Source organism: Chelonia mydas, chromosome 27 (genome assembly GCF_015237465.2).
Source record: "Chelonia mydas isolate rCheMyd1 chromosome 27, rCheMyd1.pri.v2, whole genome shotgun sequence".
Lineage (NCBI taxonomy): Eukaryota > Metazoa > Chordata > Testudines > Cheloniidae > Chelonia > Chelonia mydas.
In genome coordinates, this window is record NC_057860.1 from 126,065 (window position 1) to 152,643 (window position 26,579).

Sequence of the window (26,579 nt, forward strand, 5' to 3'; positions counted from 1 at the left end):
GGATATGGGGAAAGTAGTGGATGTTCAGAAAGCACAAACAGCACGGTCCTTCTCTTGAATAAATCCAAATGTGTCTGTCCAAGAAGGCTGAAATGAACGGACATCTAACTTTGCTTTCTTAGGAACTGAGATTTTGTCAATTGTTTCCCTCAACTCTCAGTGGGGAAAAAAAGGGCAACAGAGGGCAAGCACAAGGTCAAAAGCAGTGCGCTGTTCCACGTGGCCTGATATAAGCATCAAATCAGGATTTAAAAATATCCTAGTGGCGCTGGGACAATTTTTAAGGGGGGGTGTTGCTGAGCTGCACCCCCTCTTGCCCCTGTCTGCACCCCTCACTGCCTCAGACCGGGGCCAGTGGGCCACAGCTGGGGGCAGCTGCAGAGTGCCAGGCCGAGGCCAGGAGCAGAGCCCCGAGCCAGCGACTGGGACCCTAGGCTGGCAGTGGAGCCCCCGGGACCAGTGGCTGGGACCGGCAGCGGGCTAATCGGGGTCGGCAGATGGAACCCCGGCTGGCAGGGGGCTGATGGCCAGTGCCCCAGGCCAGCAGCAGAGCCCTGAGGCTGGCGGCCAGGACCAGAGCAGTGTGAGTGCCACGGAAAATCAGCTCACATGCCACCTTTGGCATGCGTGCCATAGGTTGCTGACCCCTGGACTATAAGGTAGATAGAAAGCTGGCTAGATTGTCAGACTTAATGGGTAGTGATCAATGGCTTAATGTCTAGTTGGCAGCCAGTATCAAGCAGAGTGCCCCAGGGGTTGGTCCTGGGGACGGTTTGGTCAACTTCTTTATCAATGATCTGGATGATGGGATGAATTCCACCCTCAGCAAGTTCGCAGTTGACACTAGGTTGGTGGGAGAGGTAGATATGATGGAGGGTAGGGATAGGGTCCAGAGTGACCTAGACAAATTGGAGGATTGGGCCAAAAGAAATCTGACGAGGTTCAACAAGGACAAGTGCAGAGTCCTGCACTTAGGATGGAAGAATCCCATGCACCGCTACAGGCTGGGGACTGACTGGCTAAGCAGCAGTTCACAGAAAAGGACCTGGTGGTTACAGTGGATGAGAAGCTGGATATGAGTCAGGAGTGTGCCCTTCTTGCCAAGAAGGCTAACGGCATATTGGGCTGTATTAGTAGGAGCATTGTCAGCAGATCGAGGGAAGTGATTATTCCCCTCTCTTTGGCACTGGTGAGGCCACACCTGGAGTATTGCGTCCAGTTTTGGTCCCCCCACTACAGAAGGGATGTGGACAAATTGGAGAGAGTCCAGCGGAAGGCAACAAAAATGATCAGGGGGCTGGGGAACATGACTTAAGAGGAGAGGCTGAGGGACCTGGGGTTATTTAGGCTGCAGAAGAGAAGAGTGAGGGGGGATTTGATAGCAGCCTTCAACTACCTAAAGGGGCGGTTCCAAAGAGGATGGAGCTCGGCTGTTCTCAGTGGTGGCAGATGACAGAACAAGAATAAGAATGGTCTTAAGTTACAGTGGGGGAAGTCTCGGTTGGATATTAGGAAACTATTTCACTAGGAGGGTGGTGAAGCACTGGAATGGGCTACCTAGGGAGGTTGTGGAATCTCCATCCTTAGAGGTTTTTAAGGCCTGGCTTGATAAAGCCTGGCTGGGATGATTTTGTTGGTGCTGGTCCTGCTTTGAGCAGGGGATTGGACTAGATGACCTCCTGAGGCCCCTTCTAACCCTAATATTCTATTATTCTAGGATTCTATGATCTGGGCCATACCAGAGAGGCTCCAGCAACATGTCCTGTACACCAAAGCTGAGACGTACTCAAAAATCGTGGAGCAGGTCCTCAAGGAATCAATTCTGAAGCACTTAGAGGAGAGGAAAGTGATCAGAAACAGTCAGCATGGATTCACCAAGGGCAAGTCATGCCTGACTAATCTAATTGCCTTCTATGACGAGATAACTGGCTCTGTGGATGAGGGGAAATCAGTGGGCATGTTGTTCCTTGACTTTAGCAAAGCTTTTGACACTGTCTCCCAAAGTATTCTTGCCAGTAAGTTAAAGAAGTATGGATCGGATGAATGGACGATAAGGTGGACAGAAAGTTGGCTAGATTGTCGGGCTCAGCGGGTAGTGATCAATGGCTCCATGTCTAGTTGGCAGCCGGTATCAAGTGGAGTGCCCCAAGGGTCGGTCCTCAGGCCGGTTTTGTTCAATAACTTCATTAATCATCTGGAGGATGGTGTGGATTGCACTCTCAGCAAGTTTGCAGAGGACACTAAACTGGGAGGAGAGGTAGATACACTGGAGGGTAGGGATAGGATACATAGGGCCCTAGACAAATTAGAGGATTGGCCAAAAGAAATCATCTGATGAGGTTCAACAAGGACAAGTGCAGAGTCCTGCATTTAAGACGGAAGAATCCCATGCACCGCTACAGACTAGGGACCGAATGGCTAGGCAGCAGTTCTGCAGAAAAGGACCTAGGGGTTACAGTGGACGAGAAGCTGGATATGAGTCAACAGTGTGCCCTTGTTGCCAAGAAGGCCAATGGCATTTTGGGATGTATAAGTAGGGGCATTGCCAGCAGATTAAGGGACGTGATCGTTCCCCTCTATTCGACATTGGTGAGGCCTCATCTGGAGTCCTGTGTCCAGTTTTGGGCCCCACACTACAAGAAGGATGTGGAAAAATTGGAAAGAGTCCGGCGGAGAGCAACAAAAATGATGAGGGGACTGGAACACATGAGTTATGAGGAGAGGCTGAGGGAACTGGGGATGTTTAGTCTGCGGAAGAGAAGAATGAGGGGGGATTTGATAGCTGCTTTCAACTACCTGAAAGGGGGTTCCAAAGAGAATGGATTTAGACTGTTCTCAGTGGTAGCAGATGACAGAATGAGGAGTAATGGTCTCAAGTTGCAGTGGGGAAGGTTTGGGTTGGATATTAAGAAAAACTTTTTCACTAGGGGGGTGGTGAAACACTGGAATGGGTTACCTAGGGAGGTTGTGGAATCTCCTTCCTTTGAGGTTTTTAAGATCAGGCTTGACAAAGCCCTGGCTGGGGTGATTTAGTTGGGGATTGGTCCTGCTTTGAGCAGGGGGTTGGACTAGAGGACCTTCTGAGGTCCCTTCTAACCCTGATATTCTATGATTCTATGATTTGACTAGACCTCCCTGGTGTTCCTAGGTACATCCTCTCCACAGAGGGTATCCAATAGATCCCCAAAAGAGAGAGATTATCCATGACTGGGTGCCCCCATGGAGTGTCAGAGGTATGATGATTCACAGGCTTCACAACCTTCTATCGGTGCTTTCTCAGACTTCTTGAGGCACATACCACCCCTTATAGCTCTCTTCTAAATGCCCACCAAGTTCACCTGGACATCTGAGGCTCAGCTCTCTTTCTAGTGATTCAAAGCTCCTTTCATTGAGGGTCCCACAGTGGTAAACCTAGAACCACCCTGCTCATTTGTAGTAGAAGCTGATGCATCCAATGTGGCTTTTGAGGCAGCACTCTCCCAGAGCCACAGGCCTCAACACCTACTGCATCCATTTGCCTACTATTCTCTGAATCATAGAATCATAGAATATCAGGGTTGGAAGGGACCACAGGAGGTCATCTAGTCCAACCCCCTGCTCAAAGCAGGACCGATCCCCAATTAAATCATCCCAGCCAGGGCTTTGTCAAGCCTGACCTTAAAAACTTCAAAGGAAGGAGATTCCACCAGCTCCCTAGGTAACGCATTCCAGTGTTTCACCACCCTCCTAGTGAAAAAGTTTTTCTTAATATCCAACCCAAACCTTCCCCACTGCAACTTGAGATCATTACTCCTCATTCTGTCATCTGCTACCACTGAGAACAGTCTAAATCCATTCTCTTTGGAACCCCCTTTCAGGTAGTTGAAAGCAGCTATCAAATCCCCCCTCATTCTTCTCTTCTGCAGACTAAACAATCCCAGTTCTCTCAGCCTCTCCTCATAAATCATGTGTTCCAGTCCCCTAATCATTTTTGTTGCCCTCCGCTGGACTTTCCAATTTTTCCACATCCTTCTTGTAGTGTGGGGCCCAAAACTGGACACAGGACTCCAGATGAGGCCTCACCAATGTCGAATAGAGGGGAACGATCACGTCCCTCGATCTGCTGGCAATGCCCCTACTTATACATCCCAAAATGCCATTGGCCTTCTTGGCAACGAGGGCACACTGTTGACTCATATCCAGCTTCTCGTCCACTGTAACCCCTAGGTCCTTTTCTGCAGAACTACTGCCGAGCCATTCGGTCCCTAGTCTGTAGCGGTGCATTGGATTCTTCCGTCCTAAATGCAGGACTCTGCACTTGTCCTTGTTGAACCTCATCAGATTTCTTTTGGCCCAATCCTCCAATTTGTCTAGGGCCCTCTGTATCCTATCCCTACCCTCCAGCGTACCTACCTCTCCTCCCAGTTTAGTGTCATCTGCAAACTTGCTGAGGGTGCAATCAACACCAGCATCCAGATCATTTATGAAGATATAGAACAAAACCGGCCCCAGGACCGACCCTTGGGGCACTCCACTTGATACTGGCTGCCAGCTAGACATGGAGCCATTGATCACTACCCGTTGAGCCCGACAATCTAGCCAGCTTTCTATCCACCTTATAGTCCATTCATCCAGCCCATACTTCTTTAACTTGCTGGCAAGAATACTGTGGGAGACAGTGTCAAAAGCTTTGCTAAAGTCAAGGAACAACACGTCCACTGCTTTCCCCTCATCCACAGAACCAGTTATCTCGTCATAGAAGGCAATTAGATTAGTCAGGCATGACTTGCCCTTGGTGAATCCATGCTGACTGTTCCTGATCACTTTCCTCTCCTCTAAGTGCTTCAGAATTGATTCCTTGAGGACCTGCTCCATGATTTTTCCAGGGACTGAGGTGAGGCTGAGTGGCCTGTAGTTCCCAGGATCCTCCTTCTTCCCTTTTTTAAAGATGGGCACTACATTAGCCTTTTTCCAGTCGTCTGGGACTTCCCCCGATCGCCATGAGTTTTCAAAGATAATGAAGCTGTCCTCCCGGAAAAAAATACAAGATTCTCAACAAAGAACTACTCACAATCAAGTTCAGGTTTGAGGAGTGGTGCCACTACCTTGAGGGGGATGGGAGCGGGGGGCAGTATCCAATACAGGTATACACAGACTACAAGAACCTTGAATATTTATACAAGACCAAAGCCCTGAACCAAAGACAGCTCTGTTGGGCACTATTCTTTTCCCATTTTGATTTCACCACCACGTATCAATTAGAAACCAAGAATGGCAAAGTGGTCGTCCTATTGCGCAAGGGGGAGTACTGCAAGGAGGAAGAAACCCCTACCTGGGGAAAAGTCCCTCCTCCTGAAACCCCGTAACTTCTTCAGTGCTGCAATGCAACAGCATCTCCTTACTCTGATCTGGCTGGCTTCTCAAAGTGACCTGCTGGCTCAGAAGGTTGCAGCATCCCCAGAGCAACCCGGAAGTAATACCAAGAGACTGCATATCATGATAGATGGAATAAGATATGTTAGCGGCTGCATCTACATCCTGTAAAGGTGCCCCTGGTTAGAAGAGTTCCAGATATGCCATGATGCCCCCAGTGTGCCATTCCAGTCTCTCTAAAACCTTATGTCTAACTTCTCACCTGTTTTGCTGGCCCAGGAGGTAGACGAATATTTGGACCAATGTCAACTCCTGCGATATACATGTTCATGCCAAAGTTCTGTGCATAAAACCTTTCAGCACCCTTATGCTCCTAGAAACCCCCCTTTCAACCCTAGAGAACAACCACCATGGACTTTATCAAAGAACTCCCTGAATTGAATGGATATATCACTATGCTCATGGTAGTAGACCTGTTCATCCCTTGCACCCAACTGCCCAGAGCCACAGCTCAACTTTTGTTTGCACATGTCTTTCATCCCTGACCACATAACATCTGACAGAGGTTCCCAGTTCATCTCCAGGTTTTGGTGTGAGATTCTCCAACTATTAAACATCCGTATCTGCATGTCATCTGTGTACCACACCCAGCCAAACAGAGTAAACCGAGTGCTGGAGTGTTGTTTCAATCCACTATCTTCCCGTATGCCAAGTTCGCATATAACAATACTGACCATGTTTCCACAAGTCAAAGCCCCTTTTTCACCAGTTAGGGATTTCATCCCATACTCCCAACTGCCTCCCACACCTCAGCAGCCTGTGATATGGTTCAGCAAATCCACCATCTCCAGGAAGAACTCAAGGAATACCTGGCAGAGGCAAAGGAAGCCTACAAGTGATAGGAAGATCACCAGAGACAGGCAGACACAGAACTCAAGGTAGGCCAGGAGATTTGATTATCCACCAAACATCTTCGCACCAACCATTTCATAAAGGAGATCACTGATATCTCAGACTGTTTCAGATTTGCCAACTAATTTACTCCATCACTGTTAAACTCTGCTTGCTGAGTCTGCTCAAAATATACCCTGTTTTCCATATCTCCCTTTTGAAACCATTCAACAGAAACCTGCTTCCCGGCCAAACACATCCCCCTTCTCCCTGGGCCATAAGGAATACCTAGCCTGGGTCATTCAGCGCTCCAAGATGAAGTGGAGTAAATCATGGTATCTTGTGGACTGGGATGGGTACAGTCCTGAGGAGCAGTCCTGGGAACTGGCCCAACATGTACATGTCATAGAAGCATTTCACAAAAGTCCAGCAATTCCCCAGGGTGGCCATGATGTAAGGAGCAGCAGGTCTAGAACCTGGGTCTGCAGATTCTCCAGGGAACAACCACTTCCATGCTAGCATCAACAGCTGTGGTAGTGGAAGCACTTGGCAGGTCATGAGCCTTAGTGGCCCACACCCTAGGACATGCCACCCACGGTGGGCCTAACTGACAGGCCATTTCTGATTGGCCCATACATACTACTTAAACCTGGGGTGGCTACAGGAAATTTGTCTGTGCAAATAGCTGTGGAAACATGGTTCCCCAACTAGCTGCTGGTACAGACCCTGCTTCCTTGCACTGCTTCTGGTTCCTGACCTTGCCTTTTCCCTCCTGGCTCTGCCGCCTGCTTTCTGACCCAGCTTTGTCTCCTGCTTCTGACTGTGACCTCAGCCTTTTCTCCGAGCCCCGACTCTCGACTCCTGACTTGGCCTTGGTTCCTGAGACTGGCCACTGGTTCCTAACCTCAGATTGACCACTACTCCGATTCCTGAAGTCTGGCCCTGGCTCTAGCTACTAGGCTGGCCACCTATGACCCAGCTCTGACGTCCCTTCAGTCAGAGGCTGGACAGTGCTCTGGAGAAGGAAGGTTTACATCCCTCCCCAAGCTTCTAGCTGTTCCGTCCTCGCTGACAGAGCGGTGGGAGTTCTCCCTATCTCTGACTGTCCAGTGCTCTTGGAACCCTACTAAAGCTCTTGTCCTCAGAAGACGCATTTGTGCTCTGTCCCCCCGCCATCCCCAAACTATGCGCTCCACATGCACAGGACACCAAGAGCAGCGCTGCAGGGGAAGTGAGTGGAGATAGGGTATGGCCATCAGAGCACAGGACCAAGATGGAGTATCACGCGAAACAGCCCCAGGCAGCATCATGGTGCCAAGAACCAGGGGCCGGCATGCAGTCGATGCTCCAATGGTGACATTCCTATGGACCATCACTTGGTTCCACTGTATTGGCTGGGTACTCCGCCACCAGCCACTTGAGCCTGGTTGTAGCCCAGCACTGCTCGGCCTGGGAAGAGCATGGCACAGAGCTCTATTGTGTGCACTGAGGAGCTGATTGCGTCTAATTTGCCTCAGGGAGTGGAAAAGAGATTGTTCACTGTGCCCCGGGCTCAGCAATAACAACCATCTCCTTTGCTCTCGCTGGATCCAATTCCACCCTGCGGTAAGTGGGGCAACACCTTTTGCAGTCAGTAGAGATGCACTTGCTTAGACAAGGTCTGCAGGCTTCAGCTGGGCACCTGCAGGGATCAGGAAGGATTCCTCCCTCCCCATCCCATGCACAATGGGCCAGATACGTTTGGGTTCTTTTGGCCTTCCTCTGAAGAATTGGGGATTGGCCACAGCTGGCGACAGGACACCAGACGGGATGGGCCAGTAATCCAATGCACCGCTACAGACTAGGGACCGAATGGCTAGGCAGCAGTTCTGCGGAAAAGGACCTAGGGGTGACAGTGGACGAGAAGCTGGATATGAGTCAGCAGTGTGCCCTTGTTGCCAAGAAGGCCAATGGCATTTTGGGATGTATAAGTAGGGGCATAGCGAGCAGATCGAGGGACGTGATCGTTCCCCTCTATTCGACACTGGTGAGGCCTCATCTGGAGTACTGTGTCCAGTTTTGGGCCCCACACTACAAGAAGGATGTGGATAAATTGGAGAGTCCAGCGAAGGGCAACAAAAATGATTAGGGGTCTAGAGCACATGACTTATGAGGAGAGGCTGAGGGAGCTGGGATTGTTTAGTCTGCAGAAGAGAAGAATGAGGGGGGATTTGATAGCTGCTTTCAACTACCTGAAAGGGGGTTCCAAAGAGGATGGCTCTAGACTGTTCTCAATGGTAGCAGATGACAGAACGAGGAGTAATGGTCTCAAGTTGCAATGGGGGAGGTTTAGATTGGATATTAGGAAAAACTTTTTCACTAAGAGGGTGGTGAAACACTGGAATGCGTTACCTAGGGAGGTGGTAGAATCTCCTTCCTTAGAGGTTTTTAAGGTCAGGCTTGACAAAGCCCTGGCTGGGATGATTTAACTGGGAATTGGTCCTGCTTCGAGCAGGGGGTTGGACTAGATGACCTTCTGGGGTCCCTTCCAACCCTGATATTCTATGATTCTATGATTCTATGATTCTGAGATGGTTCAGAAAATCCTTTGCCTAGATGCCTGGCTGGGTCGTGCTCACATGATCAGGGGCAAACTGAGCTGCTAGATCTGAGGTCAGGAGGAATTTTCCCCAGAGCAGAATGGAGGGATATTCGGGGAGAGAGGGGGAAGGGTACCTTCCTCTGGAGCCTGGGGCATGGATTGACTGCAGGGATCATCAGATATATCTCACCTAGTCCATTCCCAGGTCTCTGCTGGTGCTGCACAACTGCTCACTGTTGTGAGGACTGAAATGCTTTAATCTAGCTAACGTCATTGAGCTCAGAACATGGGGAACAAAGTGAAATGTAATGGCCTGTGCTATGCAGGGGGTCACACTGGATGATCTAATGGTCCCCTCTGGCCTTAAACTCTATGAAGTAATGGCCCTCGGTGTTGTATCCATCTCAATCACATTTCATGTCAAATTCATCCCTGGGGCAGCTCCACAAGCTCCTGTGGGCTGTGCTGAATTGGGCCCTTAGGACTGAAGGCCGTGGCAAGCCTGCCACCTGTTTGCCACAAAGAATGCAGAGCCTGCCCCAAATCACTGGGATCCTCTTCTTTCTGTAGGAAGCTTCACTGCACCAGGAATTCCATCCACATCCACTTCTTCACCTCCTTCATAATGCGGGGAGCTGCCGTGTTCATCAAAGACTCCGTGCTCTTCGCGGATGAGTCCATCAATCACTGCACCATGTCAACGGTAAGAGGGTGCTCAGCAGATGGGGCTGGCTACTTCCAGGGCCAGCGCTGGCATGGTGCTCCCACATCAACCTGCTGGTGAACAGGCTCAGAGAAGAGCCCATGTGAACCTTTTCCTCTCTCCCTCGCTAGGTGAACTGCAAAGCGGCCATTGCCTTCTTCCAGTACTCAGTGCTGGCCAACTTCTACTGGCTCCTCGTGGAGGGGATGTACCTGCAAACACTGCTGCTGTTCACCTTCACCTCTGACAAGAGGTATTTCTGGTGGTACACCCTCATCGGCTGGGGTGAGTAAAGCGAATGCTCATGAAATGCACTAAACCTGGGATGTCCATAGCGAGGACCATTAAAGAAGGACCAAAGGTTCTAGAAATCTTCCCAGAGCAGCTCATTAGCTGACAATTGTACACCAAAGCAGAGCTGAAACTTTTTTGTACAAAACTTTTCTTCAGTGGGGAGAAAAAAATGCAGATTTGGCAATGCCGAAACGTCTTGTGAATTTGAGTCATTTTTGGTTCAGCCTGAAATTTTTTCCCTGACTTTTTTTTTTAATTTCCCATGAGCCAAAAAAAATCTGTTGTTTGCCTGTTTCTCTACCAAAGGTGGCCCCCGCCACTGAATCTTTGTCACATGCCTTGTTAGACTGGTTCCACTGAAGGAAGCAGAGCAAGGGATGAGCCAGTGACTAGGGGGCTAGTCTGAGACTCCAGAGAGCTGGGTTCAACTCCTTGCTCTGTCTCTGCATTGTGTGGTCTCTTTGGGTCTTAGTTCCCCACCTGTGTATAAGGATAATAGCCTTGCCTCATAGGGAACTTGTGAGGTGTATGTATAAAAACTCTGTTAATTAGGGGGGCGTGTAATGATCTAAATAGAACAAATGGTATTATGTCATTGGTTTCCATCGAGCCAGGGTTTCGCCCTGCATCTCTGGAGCAAAGATGTTTGTAAACCGTCTAGCAACTGGGACCCCTGGATGCTGCCATAATGTATGAGTTCTCTTCTGGAGACAGCCCACCTTTCTTTAGGCTGACTGTTTTTTCACAGGGTGGGCTAGGTGTGGGCCAACCCCACTGGCTGGAGCTGGTGGGGAAAAATGATGGGGGGAAACAGTTTCACAAAAATATTTGAAATGCTGAAGTTGGTTTTGCTGCAGGGAGTCTAAAATGGGCCCACTTTTTGTTTTTCATGACATTTTTGTATTGACATTTTGATAGAAATTGTTATTGAAATATTTCGTTTGTTAAAGAATTGATAAATGAAAAATGTCCATGATGATTTTGAAAAAAGCTTAGTCAAAGAAGTCACTAAAATTGTCATGCAAACCAGACAGCATTGCTAATGGAGACAATCTATCACAAAGAATTTGGTAAAAGGTTGTTTTTTCAATGAAAAAAACCTTTTGTTCTAAAAACTTCAAGCCCCACTCCTGACCCAGCACAACAAAGGACCCAGGTGCTGCTGGAGGGGATGTAGTACATCAAGGGCCTGTGTATAGGGCAGGGTCACAGTGGGGGTCAGAACAGATGAAATACTGCAGATTTTCAGCCACCAACCATCTGAAGATCTCAACATGCTTCACAAAGGAAGATCAGAGTAGATGGATGGGAGTGTATGGGGATGGATGGGGCAGGCGAGCGTGTGGGGATAGGTAGATGGATCCCATGTTCAGCATCGTGGACAGAGGAGCATGCAACTGCTAACAGGAGAAGATGCAGCTGCTGGGATCAGAGCCAGGAACTGTGTGCAGGGCCAGGGTTAGGTGCCTCATATTGGATCAGGTGGAAGGACAAGCACAGAATGGTTCAGCAATGAGTCACAGGACAAGTCAGTGGGACAACCCCTCCCCTCCTAAGTCCCAGCTTCTTGCTCTAACCACTGGACCATGCTGTCATGTCTGAGTCCTTTCATGTATCGCTGCCTTTTTTGATTGGGTGGTGGCTGCCTGGCATCGTGAACCTCTTCTGCCAGCTCCCCAGCGGTCGGCACAGCCATCAGCAGGAAGAGTGTACCTCCACGTCATCCTGCCCACGCATGCCCCACCGTGTCCCATGCCTCCACACCAAGAGGCTCAAGCTTTGAGCAGAGTGGGAAGCATCCCCTGAGCAACAAGTTCCCTGACACCAGGTCTGCGGTGGGCATAGGGGGGCGGGAGAGCCTCTCTCCCAATGGAGATGGAAGTGCTGTGGATTTGTCAGGATCTGTTATCCGTGCTGGGTTGGGGGGCGTGTGGCATGGCAGCTCCCTGCTCAGTCATGGTAGGACTCCGCCACCTGTGGGAGAACAACTGGCCTCTTTCCTTGCAGGCGCACCTCTGCTCATTGTGAGCTTGTGGATCTTCGCCCGGCTACAATACGACAACCATGGGTAAGAACCGCCCAGCGCCCAGCCCCTTTATGTAGGGGCATCATTGAAACCTGTGCATCCCAAATGAGCTCAGGTCCCATGGGGCATGACTGGAGCCAGATGAGCCACATGGAGCCTCCAGGTCTAGAGAGCAGCCATTACACACCCCAGGGGTGGGGGTGTGCTGCTCCAACAGCTAATCCAGGGAGGTTTCCTGCTCCGACAGCTAAAAACTGATTTCCGTTGTCAAGGGGAATGTCCCACAAGACCCCCCCCCCAGCCTGATCCAGCATTTCAGAGACCATGCCAAGGCTTCTAAGTCCTATGCATGGGATCCTGGTCTCGCTGGGCAACCTCCCAGCCTAGATCCAAGATCTGGGGCTAGTCCAAGTGCTCTAATGTAGGCATTGCTTGGGCATAGCTCAGGCTAGAGCTTGGGCTCCGACACCTCCCCGCACCTCCAAGGCTTTGGAGCCTGAGCCACAGCAGCTAGACAACTGTTTTTAGAGCACTAATGTGAACCTGTGGGCCCGGGCTGGGAGGCTTGCTGCTAGGTGCATTGTAGACCACTGAAGCCAATGAGGGCTTTGTTAACAGACTTCAATGGGGCCAGCATTTCCCCCTGGGCTCCTGCCACCCCAGCGTGACCATGGATTCTGGGGGCTGCCCAAACTGACCAGCAGAATGAAGGAAGGGAGGAGAGAGGGACAACGCTTTATTATTCTCTATTTTCTGTTCTGGTGGTGCCCACAGGCCCCAGTCAAGATCAGGCCCCATCATGATGCGCACTGTACACACACACATACTAGGGACAGCGTCCCAGCCTCGAAGAGTTGCAAAGCTTTGTGGTTAGAACATGGGCACTCATTTAAACTTGCTGGGCTGGTTTTTCATGTAATCTCAGCCCCTTTATGCCGTGCTGGCCATGTGAGAATGAATTAAAGTACCAGCGCAGTGTCAAGGGGCTTCCCTGAAAAGAAGACCCTGGCCTGTACAGAAGGGATAACTCTGGCCTACCTCACGGGGTGGTTGTGGGGATCCACTAATGACTTTTGAGAAGAAGGGAGCTTGAGATGGACTAATAGCTATTCCGCTATAGCAGTGCCCGTCAGTTTCCCTGTGTAGACAAGCCCTAAGTAGTACTGCTAATGGACTGGCCCCATGTTGCTTTCTCAGTGGGCTGGGCTGCCTTTTCACACCTGAACCTTTGGTTTTGTGGTGAAAAAATTGGCAACGTGAAAATGACGTGACTCTCCCGGCAGTTTAGCTAGATGGTCATGCCCACCCCTCAGCCCATTGCCAGTGGTGGCCACGCCTACCTCCCTGACCCTTCCCCCACTCATTTCAGACCCCGCCCCTCCCTTTCTACCACTTTGTGACAGCTCATCTCGCCGTGTTTCATTTTTCTTGCCTCTCTAACATTCCTAGTTGTCCTGGGTCGGGTTCGGAGGGACTTTCCCAAGTGTTGACAGTGTCATCATGAGTGGAGCCCTCTCTTCCTCCTCCCACCTCCGCCAAATCATGAAATTGGCTAAAAAATAGTGAGGTTTTTAAAAAAGATTCACTTGTGTGTTTTGTTCTGTCTGAGTTTTGAACTCCCCCCCCTCCCGTGTGTGTGACAATTACTCCACCACCAACTCACAAATGGATAGCGTGCAAGGCAATTGTGGCTCCCACTGCAGGAGGTCTCACTGTAGGACCCAACACAGATCTCATTGTGCAGGCACTACATGCAGGCACATGCGCAGACACAGACACAGACAGTCCCTGCCCTGAAGAGCTTACAGACTTGTGAAAAACATGGTGGCGACTTTGCAGCATGATGGATAAGGCTGAGAGTTGTCAGACTCATACAGGGGCCACCAAACAGCCATTAGCTGGGAACGGCTGCTAACCGTTACTGAGCTGGACTGGATTCGGGCTGGTGACTGACAGCTGAAAGGCTCTGTAGCTCGTTAGCAGCACCCCGAGGCATCCAGAACAGCGTGAGTGTCAATATTAGCTCCAAAATCACACGGAGGCTGGAGCTGTTCGCGGGAACTCCTGCCGCAGGGAGCAAAAGCACAATGAGTTGGTAATGCTTCTGTGCTTTCCCTGCTCTCTCCTAGGTGTTGGGATGACTATGCCAGTCTGTACTGGTGGGTGATCAAGGCCCCCATTCTCTTTGCCATCTTTGTGAGTATGCTGCAGGGTGTTTCGCTTTGTAAACACGCGGGTTGCCAGGCGAGTGGCGTGAGAAGGGATGGGCAGCCTGCCTGGGAGGCTGGGATACCTGCAGGGAGATGGAGGAGTCCAGCCTGCGGGTTTTGGGAATGTTGTCGGGTGGTCAGTTCTATTTCGAGGCTGAGACAAACCTTCTCTTCCTTTTGCAAGATGAACTTCCTCATATTCCTGAATGTGATCCGAATGTTAGTGCAGAAGATTCGATCCCCTGACGTTGGCAAAAACTACAAGCAGCAGTATATGTAAGCAAAGCGTTAACACTCTCTGCTCCAGTACTCTGGGCCCCTTTCCCAGGCCAGATAAACCACTTGGCTCAGTGACCATGTCAATGGTCTGGTCCCAGGAAATTTGATCCCTTCTCCTGCATAGCGCTTAGGCCTGGCTTGGCCAGCCAGGGTCCTTCCCAAGGATTCACATTTCACCAGGCCAGTGGCTGTTATGCTTGGGTGCCATACAGGGTGTGATTGATATGGGGTTGGGGTGTCATATGGGGTGTGATTGTATGACACCCCAACCCCATATCAGAGCTTTCCAAAGCTTGCAGAGTAGAGCCAGATCCCTAGCTTGTATCAGTATTGACTGCAATGGAGATGCACCAATTTATATATCTGTCCCCAGTCATTTACTGTGATGGATTCAGGACCAGAATAGAAAATGCCAAGTGAGAGTAACTCCAGTGTGGTGCTATCCAAAGAGGGAGGCTTTGTGATGGGGTCTGTCATCAGCTCATAAAACCAGGTGCTTTGTCAGGACTCCCATAGATCCCCAGTGCTACATGGAAACTTTGGGCCACAAGGTCTTAAAAAACCTGCCCTAATGCCACATGAAGGTTAGATAGTTAAATCACCAACTCTCATAGACTCATAGGACTGGAAGTGACCTCGAGAGGTCAACTAGTCCAGTCCCCTGCACTCATGGCAGGACTAAGGATTATCTAGACCATCCCTGACAGGTGTTTGTCTAACTCTTAAAAATCTCCAATGATGGAGATTCCACAACCTCCCTTGGCAATTTATTCCAGTGCTTAACCACCCTGACAGTCAGGAAGTTTTTCCTAATGTCGAACCTAAACCTCCCTTGCTGCAATTTAAGCCCATTCCTTCTTGTCCTATCCTCAGAGGTTAAGAAGAACAATTCTTCTTCCTCCTCCTTGTAACAACCTTTTATGTACTTGAAAATGGTTATCATGTCCCCTCTCCACCTTCTCTTTTCCAGAATAAACAAACCCAATTTTTCCAATCTTCCTGCATAGGTCATGTTTTCTAGACCTTTAATCATTTTAGTCACTCTTCTCTGGACTCTCTCCAGTTTGTCCACATCCTTCCTGAAATGTGGTGCCCAGAACTAGACACAACACTCCAGTTGAGGCCTAATCAGCCTGAAAGGGCCCGATCCTGCATCCTTTACTCATGCAAGTAAAACGTGAAATGAGACTGCTCACATGAGAGAGTTGTAGGCCCCAAGTGGCACCTGTAGCTGTAACATTTTCTACACTGTATTCAATACAGAATTTCCCAGCAGTTGTAAGCTATAATTTTGCTAAATCAAACCCAAACAAGGAAAGGCCCCATGGAGGACTGCAAATAGCTTATGTCCATGCCAGGTGTCATGCTCGAGCTCTCTGCTGGAGCTGTGTCAAGAAGCTGTAGTTAGAATATTGGTACGGTACATTTTCCCCTCACTGTCTTTCTCCAAGTGTCTCCTTAAAACACCTCCCTTGGGAACCCATTTGACCCTCCTCATCCCTTGACATAAATGGTGTCAAACCCATTTAGAAAATGCAGAACCACCATGAGCTGAGTTAAGCAAGTGCACACCCTGATGGCAGTTACTATCGCCCTTCCTTCAGCCTCAGACCCTACTGTCCGTATGGGTCCATTTACACAGAGTTTTGGAGTAAGCCTCCTGATCCAGGTCTACAGACTTGGGCTAGTGGGGCTCATACTAGCACTCTGAAAACAGCTGTAGAGACATGCTTTGAAGTTGTGGCTGGGGCTGGAGCTTGGGCGCTGAAGCTTAGGGAGAGGGGGTGGGTAAGTTGTTCCAATGTTTAATTATCCTCCTGTTAAGAAAATTGCACCATATGTCTGGTCTGAAATTGTCTAGCTTCAGCTTCCAGCCCCTGGAGCTTGCTCTGCCTTTGTCTCCTAGATTCAAGGACTTTTGACTTTCAGAAACTCACTATAGACCATCATCAAGTCACCTCTTAAGCTTCTCTTGGGTAAATGAAACAGACTGGGTGCTTCAGTCTTTTCCAGACCTAGAATCATCCTTGAAACTTTTGTTTGAACCTTTTCCCATTTACTAACAACCCCAGGCATGGGCATGGGCTTAAGTGCCTTGCTGAATTGGGGCCCAAAAGCTAATCAGATCTGCAAAAGAATTGTGGGTTTTTGATAAAAGCGTGAAATTTGCCATAACCTTAGGGCATGACCTAATAAAGATCATAGAATATCAGGGTTGGAAGAGACCTCAGGAGGTCATTTAGTCCAACCCCTGCTCAAAGCAGGATCAATCCCCAACTTTTGCCTCATATCCCTAAATGGCACCCTCAAGGATTGAACTCACAAGCCTGGGTTTAGCAGGCCAAAGCTCAAACCACTGAGCTATCCCTCCCAGATAGCAACTTGTCAGCAACTCATGCCATGCCATGTTGGCTGTGGCAGCCATTTTAAATTCAGAATTCATTTTTTTCCCTACTGCTGTTTTTTTCTGATAGTGATCATTTATGGAATTAAACCATTCCAGTGGGGTTTTATTTTTGGACATTTATACTCCTATTGTCTTAGGTGTCCTGAAAATGAAAGCAATGAATTGCAATGGCTTGAGAGTATTAGTTCTTGATATTTTAGTACATGCCCTGTAGCACGTCACCAGGGAATATTTACTAAAATATTAATCATATAGAAAAATAACCAGAACATTTACGAGTTTCTGTTCACAAACTGAAAGTTACATTTCTCCTTGCCAATAACAATATTCTCTATTGATCTCGGTATATCAGGATATTGCTGTGTCTCAAAGGTTGAAAAGGCAGTGTACGTAAACAGGCAGCCTAAAACAAAATAAGAAACAAGAAAGTCTCTTTCACAGTCTTCCGTATGTTCAAACATCGCATTCCCCACCACAAGGGCACAGGGCAGCCAGCTCAGTGCTGCCTTGCCATGCTTGCACCTTGCCTGGCACCCCATTTTGCAGCCCCATTTTAGGAGTTCATGACAAGAATCATGTGCTTCTGGGAGGGTTGTCCACAGTGGGCTCCATCCCTCCGTGCCCCCAGGCCATCTCCATTCCCTGGGGGAGGGGAGCTCAGGATCTGACCCCAGCAGCATCCTGCTTGGTATGCAGCTGGCTCACTGGGCTGAACCAGAGCAGGTTTGGTCAGTGGAGGTGACCATAGCTCTGCCCTTGTCTCAGCAGCGTTTGTGCCACTTGTCCTGTTATGCAGAGGCACCACAGGGCACTGCAGCAGAGACATCGTTCCGTCCGCTGTGGATTGTTGTGCAGCAGACAAACCCATGAAAGCAGGGGACAGATGCCTGCCAGGGTTCCTATGGAGATTTCTTTCCTCTTCCAGCAAAAGCAGATGCTGTGTCACAACCGGTATCATCATGAAACACTGGGAATGCCTTTGACTTGCTTAGGCCGAGTGAAGAAGCTGTCTCATGGGCAGGTACAAGTCCAATCCACAGTGCAGGGATCTGAGGTCTTTGCACATATGTGACAGCAAGGACTATGCCATCGGTGTCAACTGTGCATATGAGAACTGGAGTACCTCTTTGACTGAATACAGGAGCAGCATTCTGCTTTTTGCTCCCTCGTGGTTGCCTGGGGAAAGGCTGGTCTTGTCACAGGCAGGGCTGCAGTGTACATCTTGACCATCCGTGGCGATTAGCTCTTTACCTTCTACTGCTAACTGTGTAATAGACTATGCAAGGAAGCAGCGGATTCATTTTTATTTTCATCGATGCACAGAAACTCTTGCCAGTTTTAGCAGTAGATGGATGCAAGGCTTGGTGCTCCTCTTGACTCCCTTCTGATCTTGCTTCTGATCTGGGCCTTGAGTCTATGTGGAATGCAAACATCCCACCCTCCTGCAACACTGCAGCTGTGTCTTGAAGTAGGGAATAAAAATGTTCATAGCATCGTCATCAAATGTGTTGCTAGCAATGGGCTTCAACATCTTCACAAGAGCTGCCCCATCAAAAACTATGGCATCTACTGCCGGAGGCGTACCTTGCAGTTGAACTTAGCCCTTCCAGAATAGCCATCAGGTCAGATTGCTTGCCAATGTGTAGTTTGCCCATCTGAGACAATGCAAGGGAGCATGCCTGATTCTCACACTGAGAAATATCCCAGTGACCATCATGTGTTTGGCAAGGTATGTACAGGTCAGAAAAGGGGAGCAGTCATTTGTCAAGGAGGAAAACTGCAATTTGGTCTTGAGGTCTCCCTTGCTGGGGGCTGCCGAACAAGGGCAGTTTGTTTCGCTTCCTAGCCTCTGATGACGGCTTTGTTTTGTCTTGCGATCTCTGTTACAAACATGGTGTTCCGCTGCGGCCTGATTTTCCAACCTCCATAACACAATCACAACAGGGTCTGCAATATCTTTGGTGGCCAGTTTAACTAAGTCTACACTCTCTTCTGAGAAAGGGTTGCCCATGTCCTCTGTGACCTCAACAAGTGCCTTGACATGTCATGCAAGAGAAACCGAGGCACCTTTCACCTGCTCATGCTGCTTTGTGTTAGACTTTTTCAGGGGGCTCCTTTCTCCGCTGTGGCTTCAAATTCTCCTCTCAACCTGGCCACCTCTGGTCCTGCTATTGTCCAGCACCAAAGGGCTTCTGGACTTTGTGTTAGACCAACAGCTCCATCAACCTCTTTGATTGTGGCATTATTTGCTCATGAGCCTGGTCAAGTGCGATTGCAGAGAAAACATGCTGTGTCTTGGGAACCTGACAGGCTCCCTCTTAGCTGTGTCAGGATATGTGAAGGGTCCCTATCTTGGAGGTGAACAGGTGCCCAACGAGCATAATTAGTACGATCTAATGCAAAGACCCAAGGTGAGAGCTTTCCCAGCATTCAGTCTATAGAGCAAAGTTCGCCTGTTGGATTGACTGCACATAGATACCAGAAGCTCCAGATGAAGTGTGGTATGCCAGAAGCAGAACTCTGGGTTTTCTCGTTTTCACTTGTCACACCATTTATCATTTCCCAGGGGGACTCCTCTTCCCCAAGACCTTGTGTACTGTGTGCATGCATTCTGGAGCAACAAGTACAGATTGCTGGTAGCTACTTGGTGGGCACACTTGGTAACGTGTGACATGAGACAATTTTCAGGAAGAAGTTGACCATTCCCAGAGAGGCCACTGGGGCCTGAACAAGGACTTGTGTGCATCTGCTGTCTTCTAGCCAGTCTCCAGTCAGCTTTAGACTTGCCATTTCCAGGTGAAGACAACTCAGCCTAATAACAAAATTATCCTCTCTATACCCAGCAGACCAGGCTTAGTATCTTTTTGGTTATGGTGAAAAGGGGCTGATCCACAGTGAACACTGGCATGTGGTGTGGGTTAGGTGGTGTATAGCATTCCTTATCACATCCATGGCAAGACGGATCATTGCCACAGACTTGGAGTCAGCTGGAAGGGGGCAAAGAAGAATCTGTTGGCAGTCAGTCTTGACCTCACCATTTGCAGCAGAGGTGGGGGGGCTGGTTTTTTTCACAATCAATGTAGGGACAAGTGTGAGAGATTCAAGATTCTTCACTGATGCTGCAGTCTCACAGTCTGGTTTGGGAATTCCCCAGACAGCTCTCTGCAGCTGAGCACTGGGATGCTGAAAAAGTGATATCCCAGTTCTGTGGAAGGAGTCGATTGCTGTGGTGGAGCTGGGATTGTCATCTAATTGTCATTGCCGCAGTAGTGAACAGATCACCAAAAGCTTTAGAGGACTGACTACATTCTCTTCTTCAAAGTGCTGGCATGCACGGTTTGCCATGCTGGTAGAGATAGCCAGTGCTCTGTCCTAGGAGATGGGCAATCCAAGTTTAAAAAGGTATCTACTAGCTCACTTATTTTTTGTGTCTGTGCATGAAGTGTCAAACCAGTGTCGATTGGGAAAGGTGTTTCTTGAGCTTTGTTGTGGTACAAACTTTCTGTTCTTCATGGCAACGGATGTTGTTGTTGCACTGCACCAGCTGTGCTGAAGTAGGGGGAGCTGGATGAATGGAAACTTGTTCGGACTGAATTTTAATGTTTGGACCATCCAATATCACGAACATCGCAGCCAGTAGTGACCAGGCACAGACTTTCCCTGGCATCCTGGATCAAATGATCCAGTAAACGGTGTTTTTCATTTCAAACATGTCCCTTTGAATGTTTGTTGTGGTTTGGGACAGGTGAAGTGCTTCTTTGGCACAGTTTTCCTCAGATGCTTTTTGTTGGGCATGTCCAGTAATCCTAGTTGAAGGCAAGGAGTGCATCACATCCTTTGTATGCTTGGAGATCTGGAATATGTGATGGGATGTGGGATTTTGGTTTAGCGCTGGGAATGCACCCAGCCAGTGTTCTAGTCTAGCTTTATAGCACCTAGGGAGGTCTAATTGTTTAAACACTGGAGACACATCTTCATTCAAGTCTTGCCTCTTCAATGTGTGTTGTCAGTTCAGCAAAGGCAAAGCTCTGTGACATCTTCGCTGTGTTGCTTTGCTCAGTTTTCTTCTCCCCAACTTTATTATAGAGAGACATCAAACATTTTGCACAGAACTTTGCCTCTTGGGGCTCTAAGTCCCCTGCACTTAGTTTTGCACGCAAGCGCTGGTTTTGCAGCTGAAGTACACACTTGCAGACTACCCGTGCCAAAGGTATAAGCTTCATGGTGGTTTTCTGATGGTATGTTTATTTGACAAACGAAGCATGCTTCTTTTTCTGGAGGTCCTTTGTGTTGGTCACTTGAACATGCATATTTCTTCTGCAGTTCGTCAGGGTGATTCACAGCTTTCTCAGTTCTTTTTTTGTTTTTTAACTCAGCCCTCGTGGTTTGGTCCTGTTAAACTTGATGTAGCAGGTTTTCTGCCAATGTCCATTGTTCTTGTTCAATGTCACTTCAATACCACCATCATCTAATCTACATACATCTGTGGATTGGGGAAGTGCATTCAGTTTATGGAAACAGCTGCTATTTTCTGCTAAAGTTAGATAGCCAAATCCAAGATGCTCTCTTTGTGGTTCTGCTGACTTAATCAATGCTGCACCTGTGTCTTCCTGACAACGCACACACTTGCTAGAGGAATGGGACGTCCCTGTTGATGGACCTGGCTCTCCAACAAGCTTGTATCTTTCTGACACATTTTGAAGCACTAGTAATAGCCAATAATAATTTAATACTTTTTGCTACTGTGTACACTTAATATTAGCCAATCACCAAGCAGCTTTCACACTACCAATGTGGCATCTGAAAGAAAAAAGAGAAATGTGATTAAATTCTGTCAAGAGTATGTTGATGATCAAAATTAGTACAAAATGTGTCCTTACACCAATTGTAAAGTTACACTGAGGCAACACCAAGAAGCCATCCCTTAAATTTCCAACTGTAGACCAATGTTATTTGATGACTATGACAGTGTTGTTTAAAATGGTTGCCACAGTCAGCATGGCATGAGCTGGTGGTGGTCCCATATCTGAAAATCTTTATTAGGTCATGCCCTAAGACTGTGCCAATCTTTTATCATAAAACCCACACTTCCTTTCCCCACCCCCGCCCTCCTACCCTGCCTCACAAATCTGATTGGCTGCAAGTTAGGTGTTTTAATATAAGGCCTAGATCTGCCAACTTCCCTCATGGCACAATTAGGCCATTAGATTGCAAGCTTTCCTGGGCAGGGATACTGTCACATTGGATTTGCCTGTTCCGCAACATGTGCCTTTAGGGTGTTGTATAAATGAAACAATAATGATGAGTTACTGGGCCTGGTAACATGGTGGTGGCAGGCACTAGCACTGCTAGTGTTCCCCACAGACCAAGACACACCAATTCAAAGCAGCACCAGACCCAGCCAGAACAATGGATGCAAAACCTGTGGCCGTATCTCCACTGCTACAACCATAGGCCACGAGATATATGGGCCTGTGGTGCCCATTCTCCATCAACATTCATGAAGGTGGGCCCAGCTCTACCAATGTTTGGGCCCCAGGCCCCGTGTTTTGGGGGGCCCCGTGGCATGGATCAGCAACGTGGGGCACTCTTCTTCGGGGAAGCTCCACCACCACCCCACAAGCCAGGGCAGCAGGAGTCTGTCACTGTCAGACAGAGACACACAGACACAGCTGGGGAGTTGTGAGGACAGACAGATGAAGCTGGGGGTGGGGGAAAGGAGCAGCGATGGGCATCCCAGGGCTGGCATAAAATACACGGTACAGAGGGGGTTTTCTGGGGGGCCTATAGTAACACCCCCACCCCCCGCAGAGTAGACCCAGGCTGCAGCTGGCTCTGTCCATCATTCCCCCCCAGCCCCACACAAGCCTCTGCCCTCCTGAAAAATCCCCACCGACTCCTGTGCCTCTGTCACCCCTCTTCAGAGAGTCCCCGCTTTGTGCCTCCAGAGACAGCTCCCCTCCCCCTACCTCCCCTGCTCCCTACAATCTCCTTCTCTGCCTTCCTCCTCCCCCCCAGCCCATTGATCGGGAGGGTCCCAGCCTGTTGGCCAACACGGCCAATGGGAGCCGCACTTGAGGCAGGGGGCCTGCTTGCAGATGCAGATCTGCCTGGTGGTGCCTCCACAGCACCGGGAGGGGGAGCCACAGGTGAGCAATCGTAGGTCGTCATCATCACAGGCCCAGCAATTCTCTGGGCATTTAATTTCACTGAGCAAGTAATTCAATCTACTCTTCCGTTCCAGACAGTTTGTGGCTTTTCCTGTAAGAAAACTTACAATTTCTTTATAAAGAAGTCCATTTATAATTTTTCCCAAAGCTCATTTTCATTTCTCATATAATAATCTCATATACACACATTTTTCATTAATTATATGAATTGAATTTATTATTATTATTATTATTATTATTATTGTTATTATTAGCCAGGTTACTGGGGGGGGAGGTTTCAGTGTGAAAAATTGTGTGCTATTTTATGGGTTGAATGACTGAATAACATAGTACCCTCCCCCACCCCACACCAATGTCCATCACTAAGTCCGGTAATTTTGTTAAGTGTCTGTCACGCAACATGGTGGTTGTTGGGGGCTTATTCCTTCACCCACTTACTTCCCTGGTCCTTCTCGCATGAACAGAGAGCAACAATACCCGAAGTCCAAAGGTGCAAACAATTCAATGTTTATTGGGGTGAACTTCCAGCAAGCATGATTCCAGTTTCCTTCCTTAGTGTCCCCCTTCCCAGCTCTGACACCACAGAGCCTTACACCTGTGTCCCTGTTCCCATTTCTAGCCTTAGCCAAACATGATTCCAATTTCCCCACCCCCATTCCCTGTTCCCATTTCCCCTCCCCACACCCACCCACTCCCTTCCTGATTGACTGCAGACTCTATAGTAAAACTTGAGTTCTGCTTAGCTATACCTTAACCAATCATTTTCCTGACATTTAACTAACCAATCCTAACATATTGTAACATGATTATGTAACCAATTATATCCCAACACCTTAATTAGTTTACACCCAGCAAAATTAATTATACAGCAGACAGGAACAATCACAGAACCAGACAGAGATTATACAGACAAACAATAGCAAAGTGGGAACTATAATGACAAAACAGTACAGAAGTGAGGTTTTCACATCCCAGCTATTGATAAGTGAGTTCTTGCCAGACAGGATGCTATCAAACTAAGTTTCCTTTTACATTTCCTAGGCACTTCCCTTTCTCTGGAGGCGATAGACATTATCAGGACAGGAGTGTATTCCTAACAGCCCAGTAGCACCTTATTTCAATGTGACTAGTTTGGAATGTGAGGAGGTGACCGGTCGCTTCCCAGCTTATGGCTGCCTCTGTTGCTTAGCCAAAGGCCTTAGCCTAAGAACAGGGCCTCAGACTGTCACAATGAGAAAAGGCCCTTACACCGGCAGACAGTGATTTTGATTCTTTCTTTTAGACCTCTATAACTAGCCAAGTGATAAGAATAGACCTAAATTCTTTGAGTACAGGCCTTTACCAACAGGCCTGAATATCTATATCCTAACAGTGGTGCCCTGTTCTTCACGGGGATATGGGGTCCAGGACGGCCTGGGGGGTTAGCGGGGGGCCTGGCACTGGCAGCAGTGAGTGACCCAGCCCCAGCCCACTCCGCTCCACCCTGCCGGCTCCCGGCATTGCTCAGGGGCTGGGGCTTGGAGGATGAGATGGAGTGGGGGTGGGGTGGGAAGAGATGGGGCATGGTGTGGCCGGATTGCTTGCTGCTGCCAGCACCAGGCCCCCCGCTAGCACACCAGGCCACCCTGGACCCTCTGTTCCCCTGAAGCGCGGGGCTGCCCAAAACGCAGGGCCTGGGGTAGTGCCCCAATCCGTCCTATGGATGGGACGGCTCTGCTTGGGCATCACCAGAAATTATACAAACCGGCCGCCTATGGCTACGACGATGATCAAAGTCCTCCCCCAAACACACCTTCCAAGATCCATGGGTCCTACACATGCCTATCACATGTGGTGTACCTCATCCAGTGCACTAAATGTCCCAGCAACAACACTGTGGTGAAACCAGACAATCACTACGCTCTCAAACAAACTCACACGGGAAAATGATAGACAAAAACATCCTTTCACATGTGGGTGAGCACTTCACAGAAAGCAATCACTTTGTGTTTGACCTCTCAGGCCTCATCTTCAAAGGAGACCTGCACAACCTTCAGAAGACAAGTGTGGGAGCTTAAATTCATAACTGTGCTAGACACTAAAAATCATGGACTAAACAGAGACACTGGATTTATGGCTTATTACAACACTAACCCACTAACATGACCTCCCCTCAACATTTCATTTTTTCTCTCTCCTTTTCCCCCTATGACTGGAGGTGTGTTAACAGGCCTCTTCACCTTGAATGGGCCCTTGAAATGTGTTAACTATTTATGCTAAACAATCTGTTCCACCTTGTATTTAACTGTGACACTCGGAGGGTCTTTTCCAGACCTGAAGAAGAGCTCTGTTTGGCTTGAAAGCTTGTCTCTCTCGCCAACTGAAGTTGGTGGAATAAAAGATATCACCTCCCCCACCTTGTCTCTCTAATATCCTGGGACCAACATGGCTCCAACTAGTGGGTCACTTTTCCTGACCCCTCCCCAAGTGACACTTGTTCTGCAACAGACCTAGTGCGGTGTCATTTAAACGGATGTAGAAAGGCCAGATACACTATTCAGTTTTAATACTTTCCCAGTAGCTCTATTTCCTGGGAGGGAAGAGCATTTTTAATTCACTAACAGTGCGAACCCAGTGATTCTTGTATAACCAGAACCTGTCACTTTGATTCTTCCCAGGAGACTGGCAAAATCCACACTGCTTCTCATCCCCCTCTTTGGGGTTCACTACGTGGTGTTCGCCCTCTTCCCGGAGCATATTGGCGTTGAAGCAAGACTCTATTTCGAACTGGTTCTTGGCTCCTATCAGGTATGAGAGTGAGGGAGCAGCTGGCGCAGAGAGGAGTAATAACAGAAGCCCCAGCTGTGAACCTGGGCCCAGATTCTCTCTCCCTGTACCACCCACGTGCAGCCCTTGCACCCTGTGCCCTGCCCACACATCAAAACAGGGCACGGAGGGGGTTGCCGCAGGCTGACAGAGGCAGAAAATGGGCTCTTATTTCTTTATTTTAAAAAAGAGAACTACAAAATAAGGGGGGGAAATACAGTCGAAGGAGACGTCTGACTGGCCATGAACGCAAACGGAGCGTCACCCTTTCGCTGCATGTCAAACTAACAGCCAGGGTGTGATTGTAACCAGCTCAGTACTACCCTGATTCCCTCCCCCGATGCAATTACCCAGAATCCCCAGGCGCAGTCCCTATCTTACCAAGGAACAGAATGTATCATTGCTGTGAGGGCTGCAAACCAGCCAGATAACTCCATGTGGCTCCTATGAATAGCTAGGCCCCAACAGCAGCAACCACCTTCTGTAGATAAACATCCACAGAGTATTTGTAACAGCATAAATAAAATGGGAGGAGTCTAGCCCTTGGGCTTTCCAGGAGGGTGGAGAAATGCAGCAACATGTTTGTTCTGTGAAACTTCTTCCCCTGCTGTTGTATTTCAGGGGTTCCTGGTGGCTCTGCTGTACTGCTTCCTGAATGGGGAGGTGAGTGATTTCCTTTCAGCACACACGTGTGCACACATGCATGCAGAAACACATGCACGTGTGCACACAAATTCACTTGTGAACACATGCATGTGCACACAGATACATGCAGTGCACACATGTATACACATACACACAAGGATGTGCACACGCACTGCATTGGCTCAGGGTTTCTTTTCTAATTAACCTCCCCAGTGC

At 48.8% G+C, this 26,579-nt stretch overlaps 1 protein-coding gene across 1 annotated transcript in view; it reads left to right on the plus strand.

Annotated features, from left to right (window-relative positions):
• Positions 1–26,579, plus strand: part of LOC102938057 (vasoactive intestinal polypeptide receptor 1) — a 59,398-nt gene that overhangs the window by 30,227 nt on the left and 2,592 nt on the right. The window contains exons 6-12 of the mRNA XM_007069041.3: positions 9,395–9,527; positions 9,659–9,812; positions 11,829–11,889; positions 13,977–14,043; positions 14,242–14,333; positions 25,571–25,700; positions 26,340–26,381. Of these exons, the coding sequence (XP_007069103.3) occupies positions 9,395–9,527; positions 9,659–9,812; positions 11,829–11,889; positions 13,977–14,043; positions 14,242–14,333; positions 25,571–25,700; positions 26,340–26,381 (679 nt within the window). The remainder of the gene's footprint in view (positions 1–9,394; positions 9,528–9,658; positions 9,813–11,828; positions 11,890–13,976; positions 14,044–14,241; positions 14,334–25,570; positions 25,701–26,339; positions 26,382–26,579) is intronic.